At 38.0% G+C, this 20,419-nt stretch overlaps 1 protein-coding gene across 4 annotated transcripts in view; it reads left to right on the forward strand.

Moving 5' to 3' along the window:
• Positions 1 to 20,419, forward strand: part of ITPR2 (inositol 1,4,5-trisphosphate receptor type 2) — a 526,334-nt gene that overhangs the window by 201,391 nt on the left and 304,524 nt on the right. For 3 of the 4 annotated variants that reach the window (XM_027129402.1, XM_027129405.1, XM_027129403.1), the window contains 5 exons: positions 8,145 to 8,338; positions 11,882 to 12,011; positions 17,075 to 17,132; positions 18,568 to 18,733; positions 19,792 to 19,965. In XM_027129402.1, coding sequence (XP_026985203.1) covers positions 8,145 to 8,338; positions 11,882 to 12,011; positions 17,075 to 17,132; positions 18,568 to 18,733; positions 19,792 to 19,965 — 722 coding nt within the window. The remainder of the gene's footprint in view (positions 1 to 8,144; positions 8,339 to 11,881; positions 12,012 to 17,074; positions 17,133 to 18,567; positions 18,734 to 19,791; positions 19,966 to 20,419) is intronic. The other variant, XM_027129406.1, reaches the window with a different exon arrangement.

The raw sequence follows: 20,419 nt of genomic DNA on the forward strand, positions 1-20,419 counted from the left end.
ATTTGCAAAACATGCTCTTTCTGACTTCACCTGTCACTGACAAAAATACTTATGTGGGTGAGGCAACAGCAGATCAGCAAGGAACTAGAGGCCCTTGTGTACTTTAACAGTGATTGATTTAATAGTACTGTTTGGCCATAATCAGTTAACTAAAATCATATACCTATGAAACTGTACACTATTCAGTGTATATCTCTATGGTATGATATATCAGAGGAGTGGTTGTTTTTGGTGGTGGTGGTGAGGGGGACTGTAGAGCTCAATAACTGGGAAAGGGCACAAAAGAGCTTTCTGGGGTAACGGAAATGTCTGAATATCTGGATACCCTGTGGTTTATATGGGTCCTTCTTGTCCAAACTACTAAAATCTTTCATTTAAGATCTGCGTATTGCACTGTATTTAATTTACATCTCAATTATAAAAATAGTATGTAAGTCCACTTATTGCTTGCATTAGCAGCTGTTAAGAATTAAAGATCAGTTTGGCAAATTAAAATGAAATCTTGAGGTTTGGAATACTGAAATGACTTTGTCAGTATTGGACAGTGATGAAATCCAAAATAAGATGTAGGACTTAACCAGTGTTTTGTATGAATTGCTTTTTCAATTTATCCTTTGAATAACACTTCTTTAGGGTGTGGGATGGGAAATAATTTCCCTCTAAGCAGTCTACTTGATATTCAGAAAAAGACAGCTAATAACATTACTATACTTTAGTAACATGTTTCTAGTAGGTTTTGCTTTGTTCTGTTTCTTTTTTTTTTATAAATGTATTTATTTTATTTTTATTTATTTTTGGCTGCGTTGTGTCTTTGCTGCTGTGCACAGGCTTTCCCTAGTTGCAGTGAATGGGGGCTACTCTTCATTGCGGTGCGCGGGCTTCTCATCGCAGTGGCTTCTCTTTGTTGTGGAGCACGGGCTCTAGGCACGTGGGTTTCAGTAGCTGTGGCTTGTGGGCTCTAGAGCGCAGACTCAGTAGTTGTGGCGCATGGGCTTAGTTGCTCCATGGCATTTGGGATCTTCCCAGACCAGGGCTTGAACCCGTGTCCCCTGCATCGGCAGGCGGATTCTTAACCACTGCACCACCAGGGAAGCCCTGTTCTGTCTCTAAGGTCTTGGAAAGTTGGAGTCTGTAAATGGCTTATCAACATACTGTGTTCAACGAGTGTTTATTCAGAATGAAGAAAATTAGGTGTCATATCTACTCTGGCCATTGAGTATTCTTTACAAATCATTCCTCTGCAAGACTTCTCCTTTTAGAGGTGATATTTTGTGTCAACCATGTCATAGTGTAAGAGGTAATGAGCTATGATTATGTGATGGACCACAGGCTCATTACTAAGGTGGCGACCACTATAATAGAACATAATGAAATAGAGAAGAGCTGTTTTTCATGGCTGTAGTGAAAACATGCATGTGTCCTCCATTTTTCATTTTGAGGTAATACAATTATATGGTATTTTTCATTCTTCATTTTTTTTTGCACACATTACATAATTTTATTCTCACAAGAAATTGGGACCTATTTTATTAGGATTAAGGTTCTGAGCATCAGATGGCAAAGTGATTTGAGAAAGATCACAGTAATCTAAATCCTTTACACCATTCAAAGCCTAGTTCAAAATTGTATCTCTTCAGTGAAGCTGCCTTTCACTCTCCTCACCCTAAAATAATTTTCCCAATTAAAATAAACATCCTAAGCAATTTTGTATACCGTCCATGCTATACTATTACTATCTTATTTGCTTTGTATTTGGTCTTCAATTGGGGAGGGGGGAGACATGATTTCTGTTTTCTTAGCTCTATTATAAACTCTCTACTTCTCTTGTGTCCTCCCATCCTCGATATCCCTAATATAAGAGCCAGATGAACATTGGTTACCTAATAAATAGTTTCTGAACAGGGGCTGCCCTTAAAATTAAATTGTGTCATATAAACATAATGCCACGAGTAGTGTTGGTTCATTATATAATAATAACTGGTGGATAAAATCACTTGAGAATAATGTGAGCAGATTCATGATATGATTAATAGTAATTCTACGTTTTCAGTACACAGTTTTAACTAGGATATTTTCTTTCTGCATTTGGTAGGTTTCTGAGTTCTAGTATACAATCTTTGGAAACTTGGAAGGTGATAGCCTTTAGTGAAGCAACATGGTGTGGGGAAAAGATTCACATTGACATTAGTTGACCTGAATCTGAGGCTCTGCCACTTTCCGGCCGTGTAAAATGAGATGGGTTCCCCACTTCCCTACCTGCTGTGAACAGTGTATGTGGCCTAGCAAAGTACATGGGATGTGATATGCCCTTGATAAAGTCAGATTCCATGATTTTCCTTATCTTATTGTTATCTATTTTTTCTTTTTAACAAATTTTTTTGTTTTTCTTTTTAACAAATACGTTTTTAAGTAACATTAAATTATATATGCTTTTAGAAAAAATTAGAAAATTAAGAAAGTATGTTTTTCTTTTTAACAAATACGTTTTTAAGTAACATTAAATTATATATGCTTTTAGAAAAAATTAGAAAATTAAGAAAGTATAAAAGAAAGCAAGCAAAAACTCACCTTGATGAAACTTACCCTTAGTGTACTAATATCTAATTTTTTATATAAGCCTTATAAAAATAATTATTATTTTTTTGACTGCATTGGGTCTTCGTTGCTGTGTGTGGGTTTTCTCTAGTTGTGGCGAGCGGGGGCTACTCTTTGTTGCAGTGCATGGGCTTCTCATTACGGTGGCTTCTCTTGTTGTGGAGCACGGGTTCTAGGCACATGGGCTTCACTAGCTGTGGTGCGTGGGCTCAGTAGTTGTGGCTCCCGGGCTCTAGCACTCAGGCTCAGTAGTTGTGGTGCATGGGCTCAGTTGCCCCGCGGCATGTGGGATCTTCGTGGACCAGGTATCGAACCTGTGTTCCCTGCATTGGCAGGCAGATTCTTTTTTTTTTTTTAATTAATTAATTAATTAATTAATTTTTGGCTGCGTTGGGTCTTTGTTGCTGCGCACGGGCTTTCTCTAGTTGCAGCAAGCGGGGACTATGCTTCGTTGTGCTGTGCAGGCTTCTCACTGTGGTGGCTTCTCTTGTGGAGCATGGGCTCTAGGCATGCGGGCTTCAGTAGTTGTGGTGCACAGGCTCAGTAGTGGTGGCACATGGGCTTCGTTGCTCCACGGCATGTGGGATCTTCCTGGACCAGGGATGGAAGCCATGTCCCCTGCATTGGCTGGTGGATTCTTAATCACTGCTCCACCAGGGAAGTCCCTTGGTAGGTGGATTCTTAACCACTGCACCACCAGGGAAATCCCAAATTATCATTTTTAATAATTGGTTTGTTTATCCAACTTGTTTTTACTTGTGCAGTAATCTAACAAGTATGTATGGAATGGCTGCTACATGTCAGGCACTATTCCTGGTGTTGGAGATAGAGCAAAAACTAGAGAGAATCCATGTCTTCATGGAGTTTATGTTCTTTTTTGAGGGAGGATACAATAACCACATAAACAAATACAAAATATGGTGTGAGATAGTGATAATGCCGTGACTGAAATGTAAAGCAGGATCCAGAGTGATGGCAATCCTTCTTTAGAGAGGGTGGCCGGAAGAGATCTGAGGAGGGGACATTAAACCAGAAATCAGAAAGGATTTTGAGGGAGTGAGCCAAGCGACCATCTGGGTAAGAGACCTCCAGGCAGACGAATACCAAGTTCCCGCCAGCTCCAGCTCATAGATTAAAGACTCTGTTTGCCTGAATGGATAAAGAAGATGTGGTACATATATGCAATGGAATACTACTCACCCATAAAAAAATGAAATAATGCTGTTTGCATCAACATGGATGGACCTAGAGATTATCATACTAAGTGAAGTAAGTCAGAAAGAGAAAGACAAATACCATATGATATCACTTATACGTAGAATCTAAAATATGACACGAACTTATCTATGAAACAGAAACAGACTAACAGACATAGAGAACAGATTTGTGGTTGCCAAGGGGAAGGGAGGGTAGGGGAGGGATGGGATTAGTAGATGCAAACTATTATATATACAATGGATAAACAACAAGGTCCTACTGTATAGCACCAGTAACTATATTCAGTATCCTGTAATAAACCATAATGGGAAAGAATATGAAAAAGAATATGTATATTTATGTATAACAGAGTCACTTGGCTGTACACCAGAAACTAACACAACATTGTAAATCAACTATATTTCAATAAAATAAATAAAAAAAATAAAATATCATTGGGAAAAAAAAAAAAGAAGTTCATGGACTGGATATGTAGTTCTCCAAAATACTGTGATCTGACTTTGAACTGGGAATGCTGGTTGTTTATTGTCTTCTAGGGTGTTAAATCTTGATCTTTCTTTTAGTCCAGATTGATACCATGTTCCCTATTACTCTGCTTATATCACTAGCTTAACTAAGGTTTTGATCTTGTGTTAATGTTTTTGGGTTTTTTGCATCAGAAAAGTCCTTTTATAACCCAGACCCCAACCGCTGGGAGGAAGCACTGCTCCAGAGAATGTTCAAAATAGAAAAAACTACTCTAGTTCTAGAGAGTGTAGGCATTTTCCAGCAAGTGAAAGTTCATAAGGAGCTGCTGAGCAGGGAGGGGAAGTAGGAAGATGTCCTGAAACATGTCTTTATGGTTTAACATCATTCTGTTTCAAATGAATTATAATAACAGCAGATACATTTTTCCAAGTCCAACTATAAAAATATGTTTCAGGGAAATAAGAATGGTTTTGGGGTTATCCATTTTTTGGCTTCTATTACTATAAAGCATTGAGAACTGCCTTTGGTAGTCACTAAACGAGAAAATTGCTGTGAACAGTTATTCACAGAACTCTTATCAAATATGTCTATTATCTCATAAATGTTTAGAAGATTTCAGAAGTGTCTATCTGAAATCTAAACAACTGGAAAATTCAGATTATCCTTTTTATTCTTATGTGTTCATAGGAGAAAAGTATTTCTAATAGAAAGAGGTAACAGATAAAGATGACTTTAAATAAAACACCAAGGGAAGTAAGGTAGATTTCAATCATGTAAGATTCTGTTAAATCTCTTATACTGTCTATAAATCCACATAACTCTTAATGATTGTTGAAGCCTATAGTATGATTACCGGCAGTAAAATGACTTTGGAATAACGAAGAATTAAATCACGGTCAGCACAGCTTTAGTGTTATGTAAATTCCTTATTGCTTTTCACGTCTCTGGAATTGGTAATGGAAACTTGGCTCACTGGAACCATCAAAGAAATAAAGCAGTGAACGCTCAACCCGTTCCCAGTTACCATTTCTAGCATGCATTTACTGTACTTGTCTTACTTTGGGGTTTTTCTCTTGAGGGAATTAGGATTAGTAAAAATATCTATACAATCATATAATGAAAGAACCTGGACAGTCTATCTGCTTTTGTTTCTAAGCAATTCTTTCTTCTGTACTTTTACCTAACGAAGATGACTCCATTTTTCACACCATTTCAATATACTTTATACATACATCCAAATTCTAGTTGTTGAGTTAATATAAAAGACATAGAAAACCTGAATTTATCCAGAGGATTTATATTATGATACAGTAGCCCTTTCACTGAAAACTTTTCAGTAGTATTAACTAATTATGGTTGAGAAGAGAAATAGATTTCTTCTTTTGCATTGCTGAAGACCGATCACCTTTGACTTATCTCAGCAGTCTAGAATTAGAAATTTTTCTGTGGAAAAATGGATACCAGGAGCCTTGCATGTCTGTTATTTATGTGGTGTTTGACTTATGTTTTCCAAGCTGTAGTAGTTCCTAATTGAAGCACTTCTCATCACCACCAAGCAACTCTAGAAAATGTAGCATCTTTTTTTTTTTCTTTGCGGTACGCAGGCCTCTCACTGTCGTGGCCTCTCCCGTTGCGGAGCACAGGCTCCAGATGCGCAGGCTCAGCGGCCATGGCTCACGGGCCCAGCCGCTCCGCGGCATGTGGGATCTTCCTGGACTGGGGCACGAACCCGTGTCCCCTGCATCGGCAGGCGGACTCTCAACCACTGCGCCACCAGGGAAGCCCGAAAATGTAGCATCTTTTAATTTGCAAACTCAGAGTTGCCCATATATGGAGATGTTAGGCGAGTTGTGTGGCAACCACGTGCCACAGGCATCTAAGGATGTGGTATCACTGGAATGAACCCTCCCATTTCATTGACGACATGTGTTATATATTATTATGTTTCTGGCCTCTAGATTTTAATTTCTTGGTGACAAGATCTATATTTGGGGGAAAGAATTGTCTGAGTGAATGTTTTGTATGTAACAATCATTTAGATTAAATGATATTTTCCATGCAAATCTAAATAAGATGCAGACACTGGGTGCCTAGGATTTTTGTGTGACTCAAGTGTAAGAATAACAGAGGAGCCTGTTCTGTGTTGGTGGTGAGAAAGCATCTCTTGAAGGCTAACGCATATACATACTAGAATCCAGGCTCGGATAAATGTACTGGTTGAACATCGATGACCCAAAACTATTGCCAACAACCAGATTGTATCCCTGCAGTCTATGGGGGGATTCGGAAATACTCAACTGTTACGATTGTATGAGAACCATAGACAATGAAGCATTCTGCCTCATTACAGGTTTTTCTGTTAGAAAATGGGGCCGTCTCAAATCCTTTGTCTCAACCCTGTTCAAACTTGGAAATTATCTTTCATATATTTTTTTCTTATCCCTTTTTTTTGGCTTATGCAAGCAGCAGTGTAATAAAAGTTCCTAGATTCTCAGAATGAAAACCCAAATTAATTTCTGCCTGGAAGGTGCCACTCTAGAAAAAATGTTCCTTCATTGCCTACTCAAAAATGTACTATTTCAGTACCACCGTCTTGTACGTATACTAATTTCATCTATGGATAAGATAATGAATTTTAAAAGGCATTTCACCTTTCACAATGTACAAATAATATTGGTTACCACTGGCTCCATGGTAACTGTGGTCTGCGCATAGGACCGTGAAGTCATCCTTTACGTATTTTCCTTTTCTTTATTTGTTTGCCTTTCAATCCTGTAGGTATTCCCACAGTTTATGCTCTTTGCTTAGAGCTTAAAGTTTTATCTCATCCCATCTTATTTCCATTTCCCTTGCTCTTGGTTTACACCCTGAGACACTGGGAGAAAGGAAAATTCTTTGCCAGATGCTTAGGCCTTTGCTTCAGGCAAAGCTCCACGAACACCCACGAAGCAAAGACCACTGTTCTGAAGAGAAAGTAGACAGTTGTTCTTGCAAATCCTTGTTGCTTGTTGTAGGGATTTAGAAGTGAGAAACAGCAGTTAAGCTGGAGAGGGTAAATCATAACAGTGGCAGGAGGATCCTTTGGTACGACTGCTTGTGGGCAGTGTGAGGAATGAGTGCGTGGGCAGTTTTATTGGAGGACAAATTAAATGAGAAGCCAAACTCAAGAGAAGACACAGAAAAGGAGTAACACCTCGTTGAAAATGATCATTTGTCAATAATTTGTTTCCCTAGTTATCTCAAACGTAGCTGCTTTTTGTGGATTTTGAATTACAATTTTCTATTCAAATTGATGCAGGAATGGATAAAATGGTGCTTCCTCTCTAGATAAGAGCTTTTCTTAAAATGAAGCTGTAAAAATCCTCCTCCTAAGCTCTTTTCACAAGCATTACGAAAGCAAAGCTAAAAAGTCCTTGGTTTAAGGGTAGGGTTAGGACACTAATTTAAATGTTTTCATATAGTCTTTGTATCCTCACTTGCAACGCCCTTTATTGTAGAGATTGATAACCTTTCTTCCTCATTATTGTAAGAGTTAGTGCCTATTGGTGCGGTAGTTGGTAGGACTTACTGTGCTCTAGAAGGACCTGATTAGGTTATTGTTAGAGCTACCGACAGCTCACCTGCAGTGTGTCATTTGAAAGCACTTTCTGAGAAAAGTAAACTTTCAATTCTAAAATCTGTCATTTTGAAATGTGTCTGCACTATTTTAACTTTATCTGCAAGGAAATAGCTGGAGCAAGGCTATTCATTCCCATCCTTAGTACTCTTCCTGCCACATTTTCAGTCTGGTTGTGGCCAACTGGATATAACAGCTGTCTCCCGAGGTGGCGTGTGTGTTGACTTAAGGACTTTTCTTGTGCCAGGAAACAATGTCATGAGAACCATCCATGGGGTGGGAGAATTGATGACCCAGATGGTGCTCAGCAGAGGTTCCATCTTCCCCATGAGTGTGCCTGACATCCAGCCCAGCCTGCATCCCAGCAAGCAGGGGAGCCCCGCCGAGCACGAGGATGTCACTGTCATGGACACCAAGCTGAAGATTATTGAGATTTTACAGGTAGAGGGCCTAATGGAAGGGAAGTGACAAAACACCTAACTGTGCCTATTGGTTTAACTTCTTACACATTTTGTTCCAGATCATTGTGTAAATATTCTGAAGTGGTATTGATCTAATTTTATTTCTTTTACATTAATGATAAGCCTGGTAAGAAATCTCACACTGACACTATTTAACATATTAATTACATGTGTGAATTCTCACTAAATATAATATATTAATGATGGTACCTAACAAATGTGGAGCGCTTTGAGGTTGACATAACTTCTTTCATATGTATTTTCTCATTTAGCATTGACCCTGATTAAATTTTACCTTTATTTAAGAAGGATTTCAGAGTAGGCAAAGTTAAGATTGAATTCCAACTGTTTTTCTATTTTTAATTGAATTAGACATATGATTCTACGTATACAGATTTATCGTAGTAAGAAACTCAAATAAAATTTTATTTTTGTTGACAAAAATGTTAATAATTGTTTTTAATATTTTATGTAAGTGACTATCTCTCTTGATGATTTCGTTTGTAAGAGGCTAGGAATAATATATATATTTTAAAATTAACCTAGTCTAATACCTATCTCTATGAATTTCAAGGGGGTAAATTACTATTTCATGACCAGTGGTTTAGTGGATAAATTCCCCATTACTGTAGCTATAAATTCTTAGCTTTTTTTTTTAAGTTTGGAAAGTAGTTTTATGATCCTTTAATTATAGCATTTATTCCAGATTTGAAGAATGGAGTCTGGAGTTTTTGAGGATCTATTAAAATTCTGGAAACAGTTTACTAAGTCTTTCATCATCATTTAATGTAGACCGAGCTACCAGAAGTGGGTTAGTAGTCCTGGAAGGGTCTGTACATTTTTATTTAAAGTAATTAGATTTATAATCATAAAAGATTTCACAGTTCCTCCAGGAGCTCCAAAGGCCGAATCCCGAGAAATACTGGCAGCCCTCCCAACCCTGTGTTCGTGACCCGGAGAAATCACTCAGTTGTCCTGTTCTTAACCTGTGGAAGGTGTTGAGCACCTGACCTGTGGGTAATGGGCCTCCAGCTTAGCCTCCTTCTCTTCATGGGAGAGCCTCTGAAATACGTGTCCTCGTTTTAGCCCAATGACAGTTCAGAAAAGCAGCATTTACAAAACAGTCCCTAACAGCTAAAAAACGATGAGATGGAGATACTGTGGCAGGGCAGGCTAGCGCTGACTTGCTTTTGCTGCCTCTTTGGGTTCTTTATGTATTTCTTCTTGAACCTCTGTTCTTGCTCTGATTTTTGTGCCTCCGTGTCTGAGTCTGATGGGCTGTGTCTGTGTTCCCATGTGCTGCTCCTGAATGTTTCTTTCTTAGAACTTCCCTTCAAGAATTTCTTTGTAGCCACGTTCCTTAAGCAAGTTTCCTGCTTTCTGCCGTCTCTTCCTCCTCTCAGGCTCTTCCTTTCTTTTCCCCATCATTTCTTGTATTTCTTTTAGTCTTTTTATTTCTCTCTTATTCTCCCCCTCTATCTGTCTTCAGCTCTTTCCCAACTCTCTTTCTCTGACTTTCTTTTTATTCTTCCCTTTCCCCCCTTCTCTTCTACCTTCCATTCTTTTTCATAATTAAATATAGTAGAGGATGATAGTTTGAATTTTGGCTCTATTTATAAAATATAATTCATTGAACACTAATCTTCACCTAAAAGCTAATAAAGGTTTCATTAATTCATGTTTTAATAATCTGTTCTTTACATAAGTTTGTTTAAAAAACACCCTTCTTTTTATGCACCCACAGTCTAGCTTCTGCTCCCACCCTCTGCTCGGGGCTGCCAAATCCACTGGCTCTTTCTCAGCCCTCTTCTCCCACAATCTGTCTCCTGCTTTGAAAATCCCCATGTTAACTGGAATCAGTTCAGCCAGTATGTGTTACAGTGCTCACTGCATATTAATAAAAGAGTCTCTCTGGTGTTTACTTTTCCTCCTGGATTATATGCTCTTCAAAGGCAGGTTTTATATCCTCGGTACCTTTTCTGTACCCTTGGCAGCTTCCTCAGTAGGCTGGCTCAACACGTTTGTTGAACTTGATGGAACATAGCTAACATAGAGCATGGTTGCTGCCCAGGAGGAGCATAAAGGTCTAGCAGAGGAGGAGAAGGGGAAAAGGGAGAGGGAGAGAGAGCGAGCGTGAGAGAGAGAGAGAGAGAGAGGGAGGGAGGGAGGGAGGGAGGGAGGGAGGTTGATTCAACTTTGGACCTGTAGGTGTAAATAACGTGTTGGGTGAGCAAAGAGGAGAAAAATTGATTCGGACTGGGGAGCTAGGGAAAGCTTCATTTCAAAAGGGATTTAAATAGGACCTTGGAGGATATCTCAAAAGCTGGTTATTATGGGGTGGAGGAGAAGAATATTCAAGGTAAAGTGAACAACGGAAATGAATGTGCGGAGGCAAGAGAGAAACTGCAGGCATTCCAGCTTGTGCTGTCAGGACTGAGAAGAGTGGAACAGAGTGAGAGAAAGGGGGCAGCAGGAGGGGGGCGCGGGGGAGGGGTCTGATATGATGGCAGCGTAGCTAGAGCTAGGGGGAGATGATACCACCAAATACCAAGTTTTCTCGGAACTTGCCTGACCATTACTGTTTGCTGGAACAATGAGAGTCTCTCAAGAGAGTGTAGGGGACACAGATAATAATTATACTGGGAGCGAAGGCCAACCCAGGCCTCTCCCAGGCAAACTGGGATGGAAGGTCACCCTGTATAAGTACAGCTCTCTGTTGTTTCCCGTCTCCACTCATGTCGGTGGCACACACTGTTTCCTTCTCTGATCTCCACTGCATTCTATACCACGTGAAGTAGCCCTCCTTAATTTCCTAATTATTTTAACAATGCTGTATCTTGTTTTCCCAACTCAATCACTGGCATCTTGAGGACTCTGGGCTTCAGGCATTTGCATTCTTCTCAGTGCAGAGCACAGACGGGAACCTTATTGACACTTAGTTTCTGTCAATACGTCCATTAAGGAGAACAAGGACAAAAACACAGACCCAAGGAAAAACAGGCACTAAGGAGGCACATCCCTGGTATATTAGATGCTATTACTTAAGCTGTCCTTTTGTAGCCTAGATCCAGGATTCATTGTGGTGTAGCCAGAATCCACACTATTGCAGCTGAAATCTTGCCTTTCTGTGCCTGAGTGAGGGTCACAGCTCCAGTACTTCCCTTGCAGAGCCGGTGAAAACTCTGCAAAGTGCTTGGGAAATTATGTCATTGTTACCTCTTCATCCAGACCCAGGAGATACCTCTACTTGGAATATTCTGAGAGTAATCATGGAGAGTCAGGTTTTCTTCTTTCCAAAAACTGTTCAGGGATTTTACTGACATTGGCTAATGGAAATGCATCACTTTTCTTAGTGTTATGACTGATTATCATGTAAGCAACAGAAGTGATAAGAGTTTACCAATAAGTTTCTAACTAGTTCATGTGACATGTTGATAGTACTGTGGCTCTTGGTGTCCTGTAATGAATTTTTAAACACCAGGCTGATGAAAGAAACTTATGTTGTTTTTAATGTTTCTTGTAGTTTATCCTGAGTGTCAGACTGGATTATAGAATCTCATATATGCTGTCAATATATAAGAAGGAATTTGGGGAGAACAATGGAAATGCTGAAACGTCTACCAATGGCTCTCCCGATACATTGCTGCCATCAGGTATCTCCTCTGTGACAATATTTCCTCTTTGGATGGTGTTTTCCTGAGAACCTGAAAGTTCCTTTTATGTTTTAAAACAAGAAGTATTCCTATGAAACAAAAATGTCAAAATAATCTCCACCAATAAAATGAAGGAACTGAGATAGAAATTAAATAACTTGCCTAGAACGGCAGCGAGGATGTTTGCTGCTACTGGTGCTCAGTCCTTTGAATGCAGTTTTTCTGGTAATCTTCACAACTCTGTGAAGTCCAGGTACTGTGTTTTTCTTTGTTTGTTTGTTTTTTTAACATCTTTGTTGGAGTATAATTGCTTTACAATGGTGTATTAGTTTCTGTTTTATAAAAAGGGAATCAGCTATACATATACATATATCCCCATATCCCCTCCCTCTTGCGTCTCCCTCCCTCCCACCCTCCCTATCCCACCCCTCTAGGTGGTCACAAAGCACCGAGCTGATCTCCCTGTGCTATGCGGCTGCTTACCACTAGCTATCGGTTTTACATTTGGTAGTGTATATATGTCCATGCCACTTTCTCACTTCCCCTTCCCCCTCCCCATGTCCTCAAGTCCATTCTCTAGTAGGTCGGCGTCTTTATTCCCATCCTACCCCTAGATTCTTTATGACCTTTTTTTTTTTTTTTTTTTAGATTCCATATATATGTGTTAGTATACGGTATTTGTTTTCCTCTTTCTGACTTACTTCACTCTGTATGACAGACTCTAGGTCCATCCACCTCACTACAAATAACTCAATTTCATTTCTTTTTATGACTGAGTAATATTCTATTGGATATATGTGCCACATCTTCTTTATCCATTCATCTGTCAATGGACACTACGGCTGCTTCCATGTCCTGGCTATTGTAAATAGAGCTGCAATGAACACTGTGGTACATGACTCTTTTTGAATTATGGTTTTCTCAGGGTATATGCCCAGTAGTGGGATTGCTGGGTCGTATGGTAGTTCTATTTTTAGTTTTTTAAGGAACCTCCATACTGTTCTCCATAGTGGCTGTAACAATTCACATTCCCACCAACAATGCAAGAGGGTCCCCTTTGCTCCACACTCTCTCCAGCATTTATTATTTGTAGATTGTTTGATGATGGCCATTCTGACTGGTGTGAGATGATATCTCATTGTAGTTTTGATTTGCATTTCTCTAATGATTAATGATGTTGAACATTCTTTCATGTGCTTGTTGGCAGTCTGTATATCTTCTTTGGAGAAATGTCTATTTAGGTCTTCTGCCCATTTTTGGATTGGGTTGTTTGTTTTTTTTGATATTGAGCTTCAAGCTGCTTGTAAATTTTGGAGATTAATCCTTTGTCAGTTGCTTCATTTGCAAATATTTTCTCCCATTCTGAGGGTTGTCTTTTGGTCTTGTTTATGGTTTCCTTTGCTGTGCAAAAGCTTTGAAGTTTCATTAGTTCCCATTTGTTTATTTTTGTTTTTATTTCCATTTCTCTGGAGGTGGGTCAAAAAGGATCTTGCTGTGATTTATGTCATAGAGTGTTCTGCCTATGTTTTCCTCTAAGTGTTTTATAGTGTCTGGCCTTACGTTTAGGTCTTTAATCCATTTTGAGTTTATTTTTGTGTATGGTGTTAGGAGTGTTCTAATTTCATTCTTTTGCAGGTAGCTGTCCAGTTTTCCCAGCACAACTTATTGAAGAGGCTGTCTTTTCTCCATTGTATATTCTTACCTCCGTTATCAAAGATAAGCTGACCATATGTGCATGGGTTTATTTCTGGGCTTTCTATCCTGTTCCATTGATCTATCTTTCTGTTTTTGTGCCAGTACCATATTGTCTTGATTACTGTAGCTTTGTAGGATAGTCTGAAATCTGGGAGTCTGATTCCTCCAGCTCCGTTTTTCTTTCTCAAGATTGCTTTGGCTGTTCGGAGTCTTTTGTGTTTCCATACAAATTGTGACTTTTTTTGTTTAGTTCTGTGAAAAATGCCAGTGGTAGTTTGATAGGGATTGCATTGAATCTGTAGATTGCTTTGGTTACTATAGGCATTTTCACAATGTTGATTCTTCCAATCCGAGAACATGGTATATCTCTCCATCTGTTGGTATCATCTTTAATTTCTTTCATCAGTGTCTTAAAGTTTTCTGCATACAGGTCTTTTGTTTCCTTAGGTAGATTTTTTCCTAGGTATTTTATTCTTTTTGTTGCAATGGTAGATGGGAGCGTTTCCTAAATTTCTCTTTCAGATTTTTCATCATTAGTGTATAGGAATGCCAGAGATTTCTGTGCATTAATTTTATATCCTGCTACTTTACCAAGTTCTTTGATTAACTCTAGTAGTTTTCTGGTAGCATCTTTAGGATTCTCTATGTATAGTATCATGTCATCTGTGAATAGTGACAGCTTTTCTTCTTCTTTTCTGATTTGGACTCCTTTTATTTCTTTTTCTTCTCTGATTGCTGTGACTAAAACTTCCAAAACTATGTTGAATAATAGTGGTGAGAGTGGGCAACCGTGTCTTGTTCCTGATCTTAGTGGAAATGGTTTCAGTTTTTCACCATTGAGAACGATGTTTGCTGTGGGTTTGTCATATATGGCCTTTATTTTGTTGAGGTAAGTTCCCTCTATGCCTACTTTCTGGAGGGTTTTTATCATAAATGTGTGCTGAATTTTGTCAAAAGCTTTTTCTGCATCTATAGAGATGATCATATGTTTTTTCTTCTTCAGTTTGTTAGTATGGTTTATCACATTGACTGATTTGCATATATTGAAGGATCCTTGCATCCCTAGGATAAACCCCACTTGATCATGGTGTATGATCCTTTTAATGTGCTGTTGGATTCTGTTTGCTAGTATTTTGTTGAGGATTTTTGCATCTATGTTCATCAGTGATATTGGCCTGTAGTTTTCTTTCTTTGTGATAGCTTTGTCTGGTTTTGGTATCAGGGTGATGGTGGCCTCATAGAATGAGTCTGGGAGTGTTCCTCGCTCTGCTATATTTTGGAAGAGTTTGAGAAGGATAGGTGTTAGCTCTTCTCTAAATGTTTGATAGAATTCGCCTGTGAAGCCATTTGGTCCTGGGCTTTTGTCTGTTGGAAGATTTTTAATTACAGTCTCAACTTCAGTGCTTTTGATTGGTCTGTTTATATTTTCTGTTTCTTCCTGGTTCAGTCTTGGAAGGTTGTGCTTTTCTAAGAATTTGTCCATTTCTTCCAGGTTGTCCATTTTATTGGCATAGAGTTGCTTGTAGTAATCTCTCATGATCCTTTGTATTTCTGCAGTGTCAGTTGTTACATCTCCTTTTTCATTTCTAATTCTATTGATTTGAGCCTTCTCTCTTTTTTTCTTGATGAGTCTGGCTAATGGTTTATCAATTTTGTTTATCTTCTCAAAGAACCAGCTTTTAGTTTCAGAGTCTGAATCTTTTACGCATTATGCTATTTTGGTGAAAATCCAAGGTTTTTTGGTTTTCTTTTTTTGACTTGGATCAAAGAATAGTACGAAATGCTGCTCTCAGGAGGAAAGGTATTTTGTAGGAGTCACCCCGCTCAAGAAAAAAGACATGGCATTCCCCACAGTGGTCTGGATGTGGGTGTTGGCTTTATTGTGTGTGTGTATGCATGCGTTCGTTCTTTATTTCCTTGCATGGTTGTAAATTGGTAGTATATTTCAGTTTTTCACATTTAAAATGTGTAAGAGTGAAGCCACTCTATCTGTGAGTGTGGGAGCATAATGACATAAGAGCATAAAATTTATTGTAAAAATTTTGTGACTCTGGAAAGTACCTTATGAAACCTAAGGTATATTAAATTACCATTTTTCTGGATAGATCAGGCCAGTCATGGCAAGATGGAAACTATGTTGTATTGAAGAATTAGCCAGTTAACAGAATTCTTTTGCTGGGGCAGGATTTGTACACAGATATGATACTTTCTTTTAACCACAACCACTGTGATAACATCAGGAAGCCTCCTCTTCTTTGTGCATCAATCGATTTGATAGGAATGAGTCAATGATTATAAGTGTGTAGTTAATGTAGATGCTCAACCAAATGTCCTGCTGTCCGACTCATCGGTACCATCCAAAGGCAGCATGCCTCTATGGAAGGGGTTAAGCTGTCCTGAGCTAGAAGTCTCCTTGGAACATTTGCAACAGTGTTGGTTTTTTTATGCTTCCCAGAACTGTAGAACTCCAAAGGGCTATTTCCAGGAATGTTAGGGCAGAACCAGAAAGTCTTGCTGGCAGTTGCATTGACACTAGCATAAGAATTATTGGCTTTCAGAAGCCAGACTTCTGGAAACAGGAGCTCTAAGTGTCAGTAAAAGTGTGGGAGGGAAAGTCTAGGGGCATCCCCAGAAAACCAGTTCTCTCTGATTTACCTGATCTCTTAAATTGGTTGTATTCATTAGAGGTAGCATTCTGGGAAGAATTCTTTTTGCCTTTTTATGTCTTGCTCTGTTTTCTTTTCATACTTCTGGAGGTAAGAAATAAATTGTGTACTTATCGTAGATATTTTCAAAATGTTATTGTTGGGGATGAGTGAAGAATCATGATTGGTTCACATTAAAAAAAAAAAAAATCAAATACCCTGTCCCAGAAGAAGAAGGGACGGATTTATAGAAGTAAGCTTAGGTTAAAAGATCATGTTTGGAAGTACCATGTAGTAACAAGGTTCCGTATAGGTATACTGTGATTCTTTAAAAAATATTATCCTTCCATGTCATTACCCATTTAAATTAAATGTGTGTATATAGGTGTGTGTGTACTTGATATATATATATATATATATATATATATATATATACACACACACACATACATACTTATATAGATGTGGAAAGTTTGTAAATGGTCCTTTCTGATCTTTTAAATGTATCTTTGACTATAACAATATATATTTTAAAATGTAAACTTCAGTTTAACATATTGACCGATAAGGGGAACTGTATTGTGACTTTTTTAAAGTGTTAATTGACTTTTGGTGGCATAAAGAAATTACAAAAGTATTTTTAGGTAAGCTAATATTATCATAAATATTGGGACTCCTAATTATAAAATGATAAAGAATGGATTTTACCATTTGTCTTTGCAGCTGTTGTTCCTGACATAGATGAAATTGCAGCTCAGGCAGAAACTATGTTTGCTGGAAGGTACAGTAACATTTATGTGTCTTTTTCTTGTAAATAAGATTTTACTTAGAATTTTATTGACACTTTATTGTTCACTTCGCTATATCTATTTAATTTTAGATCCTTTATCGTTGCCAACATAATTTCTGCCATAAATGAAGCTGCTAATTTACTGTAGAAGAGAAAGCATAGCTTTTCTTTAGGTCAGGTAAAAAAAAGACAGGAGACATGAGTTCAGTGTATTGAACTTTCCCCTGAATTCTTTGCTTTTCTTTCCTCAAATAATGACAGCACACGAACGCCCTTTAAGTTTCCTGGTATGAATATTGCTGCCTCTTGCAAAATGTTGCTTCCCCAAATCTGAGAAATTGGAGGCAAGAAAGTAACTTCTTTCAACGTTATCATTAACTTTATAAGTGAGAAATAACGCTATTTTCTGCCAATTGGAAATATCCATGATTAAAGAAAATGAAACATCTCTGACATGACTATTCTCCTTTGCTGTCAGGTGCCCTGCTACTCACTGTTTTTAGGTTGTTTCTTTTTTTCCCATAAATGAAAGTAATAGTCAAAAAGAAAAGTCAAAACCGTAAAATGTCTGAGCTACAAATTATTGAGTTTCTGGCATTCATTTTTATCATAGATTTGCCATGAGTACCTAAACAAATTTCTGTACTAAGGCACTGCATTTTCTTTGGTTAGAAAGAAAGACAAGAATGAGGAATCAGGGGAACCCAAAAGGATTTTTATCTCTAGTGAACATTTGGTTTCAGTTTGTTTTTATATTGTTTTGCCAGTTTTTGCTGTTGCTATTGTTGCTGTGTTTTCCTATTCAAGTATTTCATTATTCCCGAGAAGAGAGAATAAACCAGTGTATGATTTTCATCTTAAAATAAGTGGACTTTTTATCAGGGGAATCTTGCTCAGAGTCCGGATACACCAAACTCGCAGAGTTGCTCTGGTGATGCCTGTGTGCCTGTGTGCACGAGCACTGCCTTCCCCGTGCCTCACCACCTGTCGTGGAGAGGTTTTTGGACTCTGGGGAAGTTCAGTCCTTGATGTACATCCAGCCAAGTATGTCTTCTCAATAAACGCTTCAGGATTGATTCAGATTCTATCTTTTGTCTTTGCCTAGATGACCAAATCATCCCGGTTTGCCTGCTACTTTCCCAGTGCACTTACTCAAAGTCGCCTATCTTGGGAACCCCCTCAGTCTTGGACAAACTGGGACTTAGGTCACCCCTACTGTCATGGACAAACACAAGTTTTCTCTATGTTTTGTTTCCTCATTAGTTACCCGAGGCCAAAAAAGAGTAAAAATTTCTTCCTTTATACTTTCCAGTTTTTTTTGGCGGGGTGGGTGGGTGATAACTGAGGATGTACACACAATTTTAACCACTTCTGACTAAATTTTATGTAAATATAAGTTATTTTAGAATAATTTTTGGTTTTATAGAAAGGAAAAAAATCCAGTTCAACTTGATGATGAAGGAGGCAGGACATTTTTACGGGTCCTCATTCATCTGATCATGCATGACTACCCTCCTTTGCTATCAGGAGCCCTGCAGCTGCTGTTCAAGCACTTCAGCCAGAGAGCGGAAGTTTTACAGGCATTTAAACAGGTGAGATTCAGTAGCCCTCAGTAGTTCCATAGCAGAGGCTCTGAAAATATTGTTTATAACATCCAACCTGACTTCATGGTTGCAGAGTTAGTGAGCCTGTGCAGCTTTCCCTGGGAACACTTTCTATTTTTAAAGATAGATATGGCCTTGTCTTAGGCCAAGACTTGATCTATTTTAGAAAGAGATCCCCACAAGTGATTTTTCAGTTAATATCTTTAATGTAAATGACAGGCACTAAAATTTAGGAGGGCACTGGGAGATAAAACCATATTAGGAATTTTGTTGCCAGTGCTGTTATTTTGACCCCAGATTTTACTGATAAATTTGGGTAATGCACTGAAATAAATGTCGTGATTGAAAAAATGTAGAAATCCAAAAGAAAGGAATTGTGATGGATCTAATCTTTTTCTTTGTTGTCTTTGAATGATATCAATCTTGAGACCATTAATGAGAAATATCTCAGGGCTTACATGTATTTCACTAATATTTATTTAATAGAGCATTGATCTTCATTAGGAAGTTTTACAAGGGTATGTTACAATATGAAATAATTAAAAGAGTAATTATATAAATACAGATAATTATTCATATATTTGTAAATGTCACACAATACATATAAATTTAGGTTTAGACTGTATCACTGTTTTCTTCCACTTGTTTTTATGCTTCTACCTCTTTTCAAATAGAGAGAGTCTCAGAAAAATTAACTTTAGCAGTAAAATTAGAGTTAGGGTATCTCATTTTAAATTACTCTTTAACACTTTAAAAAGCTTTGCTAGGGCTCACTTTTTTATATGTATAATTCTTCATAACATGTGAATATATTGAGTAGAGTTCACAGATACTTTCAGGGGAATTTTCATGATCAATATACATCTAAAATATGTAAAATATATGTAAATATATATAAAATATTCATAAATATTCTAGAAATACTAAACTTCAACTGAGGGGCAAATATGTTAAAAAGACTTGGGATTTTTGACACAAATGAAATAGGAATAAAGGAAATTCCATAAGTAAGTTAAGTAAACTAAGGATTGCAATTCTGTTTCCAGGTACAGTTACTGGTGTCCAATCAGGACGTAGATAACTACAAGCAAATCAAGGCAGACCTAGACCAGCTTCGACTAACTGTAGAAAAATCCGAGTTATGGGTTGAGAAGAGCAGCAGCTATGAGAATGGAGAAATGGGTGAAAATCAAGTAAAAGGTGGTGAAGAGCCAATTGAGGTCTGTTTTCAAGATCTATTTTGAAATAATCCAAACAATATCTTTTAAATCAGCATAAAATTTCCATTTGCCAAGTCAAATATCTGCATAAATTTGTACTTTGGTTAATTCTTGTCAATTGCTCTCACTTGTTACCTCATCTGACTACTTTTTCACTCTTCCTCCTTCCCACTGTAAATCCTATAAGCCAGGAATCAGGACAATAGGAGGGAGTGAGGTGGAGAAAAAGAGGAATAGGTCCTAAGCTGAGACCTGTACAGAGAGGGGAATTTTTGTTTCTACCATTCATGGTGGCTTTTTATTGGCAACCTATAAATCATTCCTTTTATTATTGAATAGCCTTATAAATATGTAAAAATACCCAATGGATGGACAATATGCTTTATTACCAACATGAAAATCCCCCAAATCTGTGTCATCTACAGAATAGTAAGACACTGATCATAAATCCTCT

Source organism: Aethalodelphis obliquidens, unplaced genomic scaffold (genome assembly GCF_003676395.1).
Source record: "Aethalodelphis obliquidens isolate GAN/ISIS:26980383/991018 unplaced genomic scaffold, ASM367639v1 scaffold36, whole genome shotgun sequence".
NCBI lineage: Eukaryota > Metazoa > Chordata > Mammalia > Artiodactyla > Delphinidae > Aethalodelphis > Aethalodelphis obliquidens.